The sequence below is a fragment of the Tribolium madens genome, unplaced genomic scaffold (assembly GCF_015345945.1).
Source record: "Tribolium madens isolate multiple individuals breed KSU strain unplaced genomic scaffold, Tmad_KSU_1.1 Scaffold_96;HRSCAF=242;Tcas5.2_LG5, whole genome shotgun sequence".
Lineage (NCBI taxonomy): Eukaryota > Metazoa > Arthropoda > Insecta > Coleoptera > Tenebrionidae > Tribolium > Tribolium madens.
Window position 1 is genome coordinate 1,246,685 of NW_025401068.1, and position 14,501 is coordinate 1,261,185.

At 31.0% G+C, this 14,501-nt stretch overlaps 1 protein-coding gene across 1 annotated transcript in view; it reads left to right on the forward strand.

Moving 5' to 3' along the window:
* The window catches only part of LOC123012812 (T-box transcription factor TBX20-like), a 41,674-nt gene that overhangs the window by 23,062 nt on the left and 4,111 nt on the right, over positions 1–14,501 (forward strand). The window contains 2 exon segments of the mRNA XM_044410961.1: positions 2,848–3,121; positions 11,760–11,995. Coding sequence (XP_044266896.1) covers positions 2,848–3,121; positions 11,760–11,995 — 510 coding nt within the window.

Genomic DNA, 14,501 nt, shown 5'->3' on the forward strand with positions numbered 1-14,501 from the left:
TTCCACTTTATCGTTAATCGATAGCGGTGCTAAGCTAAGTTCACACCGCACTCCATTTGTCATCGTTTTCGTTTTCGCACGTCGACGCAGACCTTGCGTGGTGAAGCCTGCACGAAGACGACGTACCATTTTGACTCATCATTATCTTTATTACACTCTTTTCTATGAAATACCTCTACAAAAGCTAACATTAAGTTGAGTTTCAAAAAAAAAAACACAAAGATTTGTTTTAAATTTGTAATTTAGGGGACACAGAGTCCAGAGAACAAATTATTATGTAACATATGTTTTTATTATACAGTATTTTTTCTACAACTTCTGGATTGTAGTATCAGCCATGAACTAAAACTTTCTTGGATTTTTTAATTCGCTGATATTGAATAATTTGACAGAATTGGAGGTAGTATTTTAAAAATTAATATTATGCACAAACAGATAATCGATCTTTTAATGATATTTATAAAACTGTGATTCTGAATTTAAATTGTCAACATTAATAGAACATACGTGCCAATTTTTATGTATTTTTCAGTGTTTTCAACTTCGAAAAATCTGAAATTTAATCCGAAATTTAATTTAGGGCAATTAAAAACAGTATAACAAAAAATGCCCTTAGATACTTATTGTCTTTTTTTTTGCTTTAACTATGTAATTAGCATTATTTTCTGGGTTTTAAAACCCTGAGATTTTCTGTTATTTTATTATTTATTATTATTGTTTATTATTTATAATATTTTGTTATTTCATGTTTTTTTCAGTAGCAGTATTTTAGTGAATAAGATTTTAAAATGTCAAATTTTAAATACCTGTTGTTTAGAGCCTCTAAAAGGTAGCGTATGTGATATCAAAATACATACTTAACTTCGTTTAACAACTGATATGAAATCTCAGGTTTAGGTTGGGAAGTGGTCACTTTCTTGTCAGTTGACATGTTTTTTGCAAATTCTTTATTGTTTTTCTGTTTTTTAAGGAAAATGATTGTGAATAAAATAGTATAAAAACATTATCTCGGCTTATTGCTAACATCAAATTTGCCGTGGTAATGAAGCACCATCCACCTCGGTATGTAATCTACTATTATTTACAACCACTGTTGTAATATACCGATTTACCTAACCTTATAGATATTCACGGATTGGAAAACACGTTATTGTATTTGTTGGTCGATAATATGCAGGACAGTCAACGTTAAAATTAATTTTTTTAATATTTATAGAGAATACACTGCTTCATTAGGAACTTCACTGTGGAAAATTCAATTTTTTGGCACACCTACTATTTTGTCATAAACAGATATCTTATTACAAATATTTGATGAAACATGTAATTGTGAATAAAATAGTATACAAATTTTGGTGCGAATGTCATTACCCTGGGATAGAATCGTATTTTTCACGTCTGCTGCAAACATTTTTTGTATAAAATTTAACAAATATTGTTATTGTATGTAAATATGTAGTTATATTAAATGATATTAAAATTAAAACTTTTAGGTTTACAAAATTCGTAAGGTATATGAAGATGCTTTTTAAATACTTTGCTTAATCATAATTTATTGAAATTTGGCTTTTAATTCAATTTAATTATTAATTAGTAAAAACTATTTTTAAAGTACATTATTATAAATTTTGAAAGATGGAAACCAAAATCTGAGAAAATTTGAAAACCTAGAAGACTAAAATCCCATCAAAACAGCGATCTATCTATGGCGTGTTGCAGAGTGTAAAATGATTCAGTATAATAATCGTAATCCCCTGAGGGAAAGTCGGCATGTGCTGATTAATGATTGTGAAGCAACTTAACAATATCCCGAGGACCTCGGCTAACTATTAATTAAAACAACTCGATTAGCCGCATAAAAATAATTAAATGCTCCTTAATCACTCAGTGGCTCACGGCGTACTTTTAGAAATTACGTAAAATCAAGATGTAGGGCCTTCAGCAAAATGCCAGACCTCAACTAGCTTTTTTCCAACAAAACACTGGAAAACTGTAATTTTTACACCTTTCCACATGCAACATCAATCGTAAACACGTTTTAGAGTCGACGTGAGATCGAGGCGGCTAAGGAAACCAAAATTACAGGCTGTCTACCGAGAATGAAGGTAATTTAGGAATTTTAACACCGGCTTTTCGAAACATGCATTAGCAGGTTCAAGAACGTCCAACATATGTGCAACGTTTATAATGTTAGCCACCTTACAAACATTTTGGTTACCAAATTATAGACAACGGACTAATAGCCGTTTTCAACACACGAGAAAAATAAAACGGAAATTTCGTAAAGGCGAGATGATTTTTACCTGTGTAAAAGGTGTTGTGGTTTTATGGTGTGCCACCACTCCTACAGAGCCATTAATTAATCCAAGTAGTGATTAAAGGAGCTATAGTACGTTTCCCTGTTGCACGAGGCGTAAAAAAGTAAATAATTCCTGTAATTTATAGCATTCTTTTTCCTTAATATAATCTAATGAAACAGCACAATCATAATCACACCAGATAACTCGAATAACTAGCAAACTGGACGATTTATGGGGCAAAATAACACCTACCTTTACACATGTAACAATGACATTTAATATTTTTGCTTAGGAGATTAGCATATTTAAGTACTTTTTCATTTAGGCGCTTTTTTAATTATAATTTCAAAATTAATTTAAAGTTAACATCGCTTTATTTTAGTGGAGCATGTGTAATTAGAAGAGACCGGAAGTGGGTAAGAGGCATCAGGCGCCTGTAATGGGAAAAACTCGTACGATTAGCAATCTCTACACGTTGTTATTAAAAACTTGCTTGGTCATCTTCACTTATGCATTTTTGCCGCTTCATGATTGTTTGTTCTTTCAGACGAATGTTCCCGACTTTGAGGGTTTCCTTCACCGGAATTCGCCCGGACCAGCGATACGCCGTACTTCTGGACATTGTTCCGGTTGATAACAAACGTTATCGGTACGCTTATCACCGGTCCTCGTGGTTGGTGGCTGGCAAGGCTGATCCTCCGGCTCCGTGCAGAATATACGCACATCCGGATTCGCCATTCTCCGGGGAACAACTACGAAAACAAGTCGTCTCGTTCGAGAAGGTTAAACTCACCAACAACGAAATGGATAAAAACGGACAGGTTTGTGGTTTTTTTGCTCATTGTATTGTAATTGCAACGGGCATTAATAACACACTACGATATTGAGAACAACTATTATTAACTAATTAACATACAGCTTAGAACTTGCTTGCGTGTTTATGATTTTAATTCAAATTATGAATTTTAATATGTTATTAAATTATGTACTACTGGAATATACATGGACGTGCATACGAAAGCAGAATTTTTGCATTGTCATGTCAGACGCCAAGCACTTAATTTTATTTTACATTTTTTTAATTAATTGACGGGATTGAAAAGTTGTTGAGTCTAAAATTGTTAATACTTATAAATAAATGCAGGTAGTAAATGCCACTAGATACACATGTTGAAATTCATTAGAACGAAAGATGAATAATTACATATAATGTATTTGTTATAAAATATGAATACGACTTGCTTTTAAGTATCAAAGGAAATATAACTTTTACTTTTGATGTTTTTTATTCTAATTGTTTATTGTTTCATATTTTCCTTTTTATTTACGTACTGTTGCTTGTCTAAATTGAGGATACAGCTGATCATAAAAGTAAAAAAAATATTAATATTTGTAGCAATAATGTAATGGAAAATAAACTGAGGAAATGTGATTTTTATGTAATAAACTAAAGTAAAAGTAGGTTTTTTTAAACAGTACGAATGTGTTAAATCATAAAAATTTTACGGAAAGAAAAGTGTATTTTATTAATTGTGATTTTAATTGTTGTAATTAAAATTAATTGTTGTTTTATTGTTGTAATTTTAATTTAATTAATTGTGATTTTAATTGATTTTGAGAGTTGATAGCAGTAGAAGTCTAAAGTTGAGGTATTTTAACCTCAAAAGGTCTTATCCGAATGTCTATAGTTTCTGAGATCTAGAGGGTGCAACATCTATTTAAGCGCACAAAAATTCGTCAAACAAATTCAATACAAAGAAAATCTGCATCTTTTCAGAATTAATTTAAAACATTTTGTTTGTATTTTATAGTGCTGTATAATTTGGCCGACCAAACCGGCCATAAAATTTAACCATAGGTTAATTAGTTCATCAGCCAACTAGTTAATTGGTTAATTGGTTAAACAGTTAATTTACATTTTTCCATATATAAAGTAGAAATTATTATTAAATTATATATTTTTAACATATTTACATTAATATAATATTTATTTATTTATATACAGGGTGATTCTTAAATAGACTAACAAAATTTTATCCTTGGTAGTATCAAATGAGAACATGCTGGAAAAAATATTTAAAAAATTCTTTGTTTAACCGTTCTCCAAATAAAATTTATTTAAGTGATTTTCGAAGTAAAGCGTACGCCACTGACGTGTTCGTAAATAGTATTAGCACAGGTAGTGGAAACCATGGTATTAATTTGATAAAAATGTACTTGATTATTGCAACAATTCATAAACGCCGTAAGTGGCACGGATCAAGGGGGTTTTGTCCCTAAAAGATATAAACCTAAAAATCGTACAGTTTACCTCCATTTATCGTTGGGAAGCTGTGATAAAATTTTGTCGGTCTATTTAAGAATCACCCTGTATAATAACTATAATATATATTACATAATTATTTTATATTAAAACAACAACTTAATAAATATTATATTAACGTAATATGTTATAAATATGTATATGATTTGACAATAATTTCTACTTTATATACTCGTATAGGAAAATATGAATTTACTGTTTAACCTATTAACCATTTAACTGGTTAATCAGTTAACCGTTTAACTAATTTAAACGATTAACTAGTTAATTGATTTAACCGGTTAATTTGTATTAACTAGTTGGCTTGAACTAATTAACCTAGTTAAAGTGTACAGCACTAGTATTTTGTTTATTGTTTTGACACCTTATTAAAGAATCAAAAATAATCTAAAAAAACACAAAATGGGGTTTTCGTTAACTTTTTGAAACTTTTGCGCACATTTTTGGGCTAAAATCTAAGTTTTTTGCTTAAACAAACCAAAAGTCACTAAATTAAGTTCAATATTATAATATTTTTGCCTTTTTCGAGCTTTTCAGTACGTTTTTAGCCAAAAAACCGCAAAGTTTAATAGAAAATATGGTGTTACACTTTTGCTTATTTCAAACTTTCAAGCACGTTTTTGAACTAAAATCTCCGGCTTTTTGCGAGATTTTGCTAAAACAAACCGAACATTAAGTCGAAAGCGTTTTATTACGTTTCTCAGTGATTACTTCGCAAAATTTTGTTAAAAACAAGCCTAAAAATAACAAAATTAGACCGAAATTGGTGATACTTTAGAAAAAAACTTTGTTTGATCACAAGATCTTGCTATACCAGGTTGAAAAAATTAATAAATGTTTGATACTAATAAAAGTTATCTTATATTTTTTCCTAATTGTAAAACCTTAACCAGTTTATTAAAAAAAAAAACGTAAATCATAATAACTTTTTAATTTGTTGATAATCATAAGTGTAAGTAATTTTTTTCAGCTCAGCTCAGGTACTATTCTCGTATCGGTTTAAATGGTATCCTAAATGATTAGTTTTATTGCGAAATTTCGCCAGCTGTATTCTTGATCAATCAAAAAACTTAGTGCACTAATTATTTATATTGAAACATTTAGGGTGAGTAATAGATAGGCTAAATGAGATTTAGTTTGACAATTGCGTTTGATTGTTGTTTAATTCCGAATTTACTTGCAAGAGTTAAAATGGAAGAATTTGAGGAAATTGACAATCTGGCAATAATTAGAATGCTTGAAGAAGATGAAATAACTGCGTTAGCATCACATAAGATATTTCACGTGTGATAACCCCTTTGAAATTTTATCAAATGCCAAGTTCCTAAAAACTTATTGCCAAACAAAAAAAATGGTTCATGAATTAATCGAGAAAATAAAACTTTTTCTTATAGATCCTTCCTGGGTTAACGCTTTGAATATTTCTCCAAAACTAGATATCAATTCAAATTACTTTAACAAAAATCAGTTTTAAAAGTGTAAATTCTAACGAATTTTTTTGAGCTGACAACACTTGCTGCCCTGCTATTTTTTTTCATTCTTGAGGAAACAAACTTTTGAAACATGCTAAAAAGCTATAAATTCGTCGAATAATAAATGGTTTATTAAATGTTGAAGACACGAGCCAACGCCCCATTTATTTAATTTTGATTTTTTTATTTTAACTTTATCGAAAAGTTAAATCAACAAGAAGTTTTTGAGAGGAACCAAAAAATTGCCAAACTTCCATAAATTTTAAGTAAACAAAGCTGTTCGTAGATAAGCAAAGGGTTGTTAAAGGAAAAGGAATGGGAAATATTTTATGCTCTCATGGGACTGGCCCGTTGAAGTGTCGTGTTTTGACGATTGTGACACCGCATCGGTGTAAAGTCATCCCTTTGTTAATAGGATTAAAAATTGTTGTGTATTTTACACGTTTATTCACAAGCTATTTATTTATCCAAGAATTGTGTGGATGAATAAGTGGTTTTTGTTGGTAGCAAACAGCTTTTGTCAGGTGTATAAGATGTGTACGACCCACGGATTATATACCATTGAATAGAAGAACAGGTGAGGCAGAGTCGTAAATATCGTATTTTATACAGCCTGTGGCAATATAACTATAAAAATAATAATTATGGCCAATAAAATTAGCCTTTCATCATCGTTTTAAAACTTGTTAAGTCTCGCAGTTTCGGTGTAAACAGTAAAAGATGTCTTTTGTGCGACAAAATTCATTTGAAAAATGACGAATTTGTTTATACGACTTAGACAATGTTGAAATTATGCGAGATAAGGTGGTCGCATAAAAGAACACCTTGTTACCTTAATGAAATACACAAGAGCACATGTTTAGTACTAATTTGTGACTTTGTTCAGTATGTCAGATCAGGAATGCGATTAAGACTCCGACATCGCTTACTTGTAACTCCATAAATTATGGCCTTGACAGTGGAATTAGTTGACCCACTGGTCACTGTCGCTTGCAATAAAATATTCGATCCATCCGATCAATTTCAACTGCAGAAGCTTGAAGAATTCTTCGAAATTAGTCTCGTGTTGTCCCCAAATCCCAAGTCAAAATTTTTAAAAATTCTGAATAAATATTAGCAGCTGCTTGCAATCACACTGCATTATCAAATGGCCCGAACACGAAAATAATTTTCCACTTAAAAAACCGTAGGCAGGTACGTGTTTTAAGATTTCATGTTTTCACGTCAACTCCACTCGGTCTGGATGATTGATTAACTTATAATTTTTAAAGGCTTTTGTGGAAAAATTCATCGTTTCTTGTGGAATTAATAGAATCGATCGGGGAAGCCGTCCAATTATCGACAAATTAAAAATAAATATCTGCAGCGTTTTATGGTTAGTATTCCAAACATAGGCCTTTTATGAATGGGCCCCCCTAAGGCCTGGCCTGCACACAAACGCTCATATTTCAATCTCCATGAAATGGATTTTAAACGAGATGCCTTGTTAGCCTCTAGGTGAGAAATTTGTTGTCCTTTGGACTCCCCGAGGAGCCCCAGCGCTCCAGGTAGCGCATTCACGAACGCACATCCTCCGCTTTTTCTTCAGGACAAACAGGTGATTCGTCGACGACTTCGTTTTGTAAACATGCATCCGGGACACCCAGCACGAGATTAATACAGCTGGGACACAACACTCTCCTTTCAGTTTACAATGTCATATAATCATAACTCCTGATTTTAATATGCATGACATTTTTTCTGTAATGGTTTTGATTAATACTAAACTGACAGCGTTTTTATTTTTTGTCATCGCGAGGGACCCCTTCTTAGAAGTAAACGATGTAAAAAATTCATTTCTTTTAACTCTGACGAATTTGGAAATGTCTATCAGCGGAAAAATTTCATTACCGATTTATGACTTCAACGGAAAGCTGTTTCATAACTTTATAACTGCCGGTTTTAAAGCGTGAAATGTCGCCAGAATCGGCATGGCATAGATGAGGACCACCCTTTATAATATACGATTAATTTAACGACTGACGAACTGTCGAGAGATTTTTACAACTTCCAAATTCGCTGTATTAAAGAATCATTTTCAAGTTTTTAATTAATTAATTTTTATGTGAAAACGTGTTTTCAGATAGCGTCTATTAGGAACAAATAATTAAACTAGCGTAATAAATAATTTGAGTTGGTAATGGGTATGCTAAAAGCGCATTAACATATTTTGTTGTTTACAGACTTAATTACTTTTTGCTAAGTTCACAATGATGAACAGTTTTATATGTTAAAATTAATTGGTATTTATTTGTGCACGAAGATAAGGAGATTTATTTATTGCACATCAAAATCTAACACGGAAGAAGCTCTTACATCATATTTTTATCTTGCATTTATTAATTTAATAACAATTATGTCATTTGTTTTATTATCAGTGTGAAAGCGTTGCAGTGTACATACTTGTTTACACTTGCCTGAATCTGAAAATTATAACGATATTTTATTTTTGAGAAATTTTACATTTGAAATTGCGATGTTTAAATGTAAATCCACATGCTTTCATAAAATTTAAATCTACGCATGAGATTATTACAATAAAATTTTATAGTTAAACATAATAATAAAATAAGATGGGTCAGTGTTATTTATTTTAGTGGTTAGGATAGAACTACATTTATTCTGGCCTAAAATTATTATTGTGTTGGCAAAGACAATACAATGTAGTGGTAAACATAAATTATATTTATCTATTGAATAACTTGATAAAAAAACAAAGCAAACCAAAAAGTTTAAATTTCTTATTAAAGAAATACCTTCGTATGTAAATTATTTTTATCAAACATGAAACATCTAAAATAAGTTATAATAATCTACTTGAACTATTAAGTTGTTATAATAAATAATAATAATGTAAGTTTTAAAAATCCAACATATGACCAAGTCACGGAAAATACTATATAGCGAGTTCAATTTTTAATCGCTTAAAAAGGATTAAATGTAAAAATGTGGATGAGGTGCATGTTTGAAGGAAAAATTAAACTTCTATTTAACATGGAAACATAAAAAATAATTAGGTTACATTGAAATCAAAATCTAGTTGATTTTATTCCTATTTTAGTGGTTATATTTTTTATTGGAGAATTTTATAATGTTCGAGCCTAGAATTTACAAAACAGCTGTTTTGTACATAAAAATGTCATTTCATGAAGCTGTCAGGTTGTAAAATAAGCGTTATTAACACCTGAATCACCCATGCCTCAAGCTTAAAATTATTAATTTTTATAGCACGACTAGAAGTATTAGAATTATAAAAGTAAAAAATTGAAAATGAACATTTCTTACAGAATTTAAAAGTAGTATTCACTGGCATCGCTATTAATTTGATGCCTAGGGGATATATTATACATAAATGTTTCCGGACTTGAGTAATATGATAGCGATCCAGCAACCCACAGTGAATAAAAGGCGCTTTGTTTTTTAAAGGAATGTTGAGAAGGCAGTTAAAACATGATTATTTTAAAGTAAAATTGAAAGGTACTACTGGTACTAGATACAAAAATAAATTTAGTAAAAATATTGCATTATAACATTACATTTATCAAAAAAGTATAAAACGAAAAATCTCACAGAAAAAATTGGTTATTGTCAACATTGTCTTAGAAGTTTCAGCGAAAATATTGTGGAGAAAGAGTTAAAATAATATTTTTTCTATTTCGGTGTTAGAATAAGTCGATAGCATTAATTTAATTTTAGTGACGGACTTTCTTCATAATTCATTTCCAAATGTGAAAATAAGAATTATTTTTATTTTTTACAGCCGCCTAAAATTATTCTACATAAATGTCGCCAACCGTCACAAAATTCTCTAGAAAAAAAAATAATTAAAATCTTCGTTTTTTAATTTATTTTATATTAAATGATATAAAGCGGCAAAATAGAAAAAATAGTATATAGCACTTGTTGCAGAAGGTTCTTCAAGCACTCATTTGTACCTCAACTCGCCGCTACGCCGCTCGTTTCGGAATTTTAAATTTGTGCTTTTGCAATTTGTACATTAATATACTATTTTAATATAGTAACTTAATTTGACTGAAAACGTCCTGTTAAGGGCCATAATGACCGCGGAAAGATATAGGCCTTCTTTCGTCGAGCCACAAACAACTCCCTCGGTCGTTATGACCTTCTTAACAGCTCTGAATACGTAAATAACTTTGGAGAGATCAAGATAATTTGTAATCGAGTCATCCTTGGATCTGAAAACGTACCTATGTCTGCGAAATGTCAAATAAAATGACAAGTAGAGAGGTAAATTGGCATGATCAAAAAGATGATAATTTTAACAAATAAAATAATTTACCTTCAAAAAAACGGTCCTATTATTATACTTCGGCGACTAATTCCAGCCCATTTTACCGTTTTACCTTTCGTCTTGTCATTTTATTTCACGTTTTATGTGCAGTTAGTTCAAAAACAGACGTACGTTTTTGGATCCAAAGATGACTCGATTACAAATTATTTTGATCTCTCGATAGGTATAGGCTACAGCAAAAACACTTAGTTAAAGCTTTAAGCTTTATATTTTTAGAAAACAATATTTCTAAGGGTTTTTATGGCACTTTCAGTGACATTTAAATTAGACAATAAAAAACGGAGTTTTTTAGTGTTTTTTTTTGCTGAACTTATGCATAATACGTATACCATTTTAGGTTTTAAAAGATTATTTTGCAAACTAAATTATGCAAGTTACTGCAAATTATATCATACATTATGCATAATTACCAACATCATTATGTGAAAAGCGAATAGGTATTAAGATCATTTATAATTTTTCTTCTTTAAAAGAACTAATCGGTATCCCTTTTTTATGACGTCTTGCTAATGCAAGTACGATAGTTTCAATATTATTCTTACAAATGCTCCATTTTTTTAAAACTGATGATAATTATTGCAAGAGAGAAAAAAGCTGACTTTTGCACGACAGTAATAATGAAAACGAGACTATAAAATTGTTCTCTCCCGGGGTTTAGATATCATTTTTTCACTACTAGCACATTTGTTTAACCTTTATTTAATGATAACGTAAAATAAAAATTGGAACGAACAATCTTCATGAAAATCAATTTTACTGAATGTTATGTACTGATGTCTAACGTAAATTGTGTTTTTTAATGAGGTTGTTACAATGTTGTATTTTGATTTTTGTTGTAAATTTTTCAACTAAAACTTCGACTCATTTTTTGTACCTACTTAAAGTATAGACTTTATTTTGTAATTACATTTGTTTTTATGTTAGTATTTCGTAAAGTAGTGGATAATTTTGTTAAAAATTTTAGTCATGAACAACTTTTCAATTTGAAAAAGAGTATATCTGCGTGTGGTTCCGCAGCTCTTCTGGTTGACTAATACCCCAATCGAGGGGCTTCACCGTTTGATGCTTTCGTTTAGAGAAATGCAATAGACACCCAGTTGGAGTTGCGCTTGCGTTCAGCAGAGCGTAACCTCAACGAGGTCCCCTCGTAACCTGAGTTGCTAAGCAACACACTCCTAACTCTTGCTGGAATAATGATTGGTGGCGCGAAACCTTACAATGGCTGCCGGGTCTAGAGGCGATAAAGACGCTCTTTAGCTCACCTGAGCCTTCATCAGCCTTGAGTTATGACCGACGTCTCTTATCTGTTGCAGATTGTCCTGAACTCTATGCATCGGTATCAACCTCGGATCCACATCGTCAAGTGGCGGGAGCACTCGGGCCCGATTACGGACCTGGAACAGGAGCAGTACAGGACATTTATTTTCCCCGAATCGGTTTTCACGGCAGTTACGGCCTATCAAAATCAACTCATCACGAAATTGAAAATCGATTCGAATCCATTCGCGAAAGGGTTCAGGGATTCGTCCAGACTCACGGATTTTGACAGGTAATAAGCTTTGTGATGGCTCCGAAACAGTATCGATTTCGTGTGTACTCTCGGCCTCTCCACTACCTTTAATTAAATTGGGCCGAGAACGGCCTGGAGTGCTCATAAAACAACGTTTTTTGGGGTGATAGGTCTGAAACTAATTATCTTATTATTATTAGTGGCGGGTTTTATTGCCTATAAAGTAGCACAGTAGCTGATGACTTTCGGGGAGTCGCTGGGGCGTATACATCATGAGCTTTAAGATTATCAGGGAAGTGGACATTAAGAGGGAACATCGTCTCGGTAACGATTCAGAAAACCTCCTCTCAATTTACAGATTACCCGTGGCTATAAAAATATTTCAGCAACGACGACAATTTGTCAAAAAGTTTTAATGTTATGACACTAAACCAAAAATTTTTAATTAATACTCGTTAGAAACTGTGTGCAAAAGATTTTTTAGAATAATTATGATGGTGAGAAAAATTATCTATGGAACGTGTTGGCGATTTCAAGTGTATTATTTCGTCGCTCTATCTGATGTGTGTAAATGCGATTTTTAATTTGGTCACACATGTGAATTACGATGAAGCAATCTCTGCTGAAACTATAAATCATTGACTTCAAATTGTGATGCAGATAGTTATTAAAGCTTTATACGAAAATCATTAATGAAGATAATTGCTTTTTATTGAAGCATAGGTTCTTCTAAGTACTTAAAACAATGCTTTTTGGTTGTTTTATTTATTCTGTACGAACAGAAGGTAAGTGTAGTGAAAATACTACAATTTTTTCCACACAATTTATCCTCAAGGATGGATGAAGTTAGTTTTTACTTTATTCACTAGTGGATAGAGAAAAACTGCTTATTATTAGGCTCTTTTGCAGCCACTTTGCATTTTTATTATATTTACACAGGGTGAATATAAAGTATGGAACCAAGCGGTTTTTTTTGCCTCCAGAAAATAATAATTAATATAAATTCAAGCAATATAAAAAATGTGATCGTATTTTAAGAACAAAATTGTGTTTTGGTTTTGAGTTATGCGATTTTTTTTGATAAAATTGCAATTTATGTAAAAAAAAATTTTTGAAAAAATTAAATGTAAAGTCGATAGTTGTAATCCTTACATCATAATCTTTATGAGAAAAATGTTTTATAGTAAGTTGCCATTTGAACAAATATTTTTTTTTGTAGAACTCAAAAACAAAAGAAAATTTCGAACATTTTTATTTATTATAAAACGTCACATTTTTATAGTATCTACTTTATTATTCAAATAAATAGTTTTAGCAAAAAACGTTTGCTTTCATTCTTTTTATTTACTTGATGTGTACTTATTACATTTTTGTGCCTGGAAATACCTATCCTCACTCTTTTGTGATATTACTTTTTTTTTTAATATTTTTCTAAAATTTTTACATTAATTGTTGTGCAACTTCTTGAACATCAATTGTCAATTATATCGAGAGATCAAGATAATTTGTAATCGAGTCATCTGTGGATCCGAAAACGTATGTCTGTTTGAACTAACTGCAGGTGAAATGTTAAATAAAATGACAAGTCGAAAGGTAAAACGGCAAAATGGGCTGGAATTAGTCGCCGACGTATAATAGAACCGTTTTTTTTTTGAAAGTGAATCATAAATTTGGTTATATAAATCATCATCATTTTGATCATGCCGTCTTACTTTTCGACTTGTCATTTTATTTGACGTCTACAGACATACGTTTTTGGATCCAAGAATGACTCGATTACAAATTATCTTGATCTCTGGATACGTAGTTTATAAAAATTGTGTTCAGTTATTAAAAATTTTAAATTAGGTATTGAAAAAGTATTGTATGCTGTTCATGAGTACAAAGAAAATGTATTTGAAAATTAACTAGTGGCATTTAACTTCGCGTCAGCAAGTGTATTATATATAATAATTATTATTTATGACGTTGTGAAATAACGAACGAACACCTATATTTTGTGTAATCACTAATCAGCAAATATGACCGTTGTTTTTAAAGGTAGTAAAATGTAGCAAAAGAGTTTTATCAGTTTAAAATTACTATGCATTTAAAGTTCGGTGGATTATTTTTTCAAAATACGTAAATACCTACTTGTTGGATTTTAAGTTGTTATTAGACTATTTACTTTCCTTTTTTTTAATATTAACCAATAAAATAGCAGATATTTACTTTCGTAAGCAACGCAAATTCAAGCGAATATTCTACTCGTAGTAAAATACAGGGCGATTCGGATAAGATAATGAGCCTGACGATCTGGCGATGCAACCCAAAAAACAAATTTCATTTACGTTTTGATCTAATTTTTATTACGATTTGCATTTGCAATCCAAGTTATCTTATGTTGCTCTGATAGTGCTTTGACAAGCAATTTATGTTTTATAAAAAAACTGTTTGCCTACCTTGAATGTTTAATTCTTTCATACATTTTGTATTGGGTTTACACCGAAAAGACTTCTCTGACTTCTCTATCATTCCGCGAGAACTGAATGGCACTAATAATCAT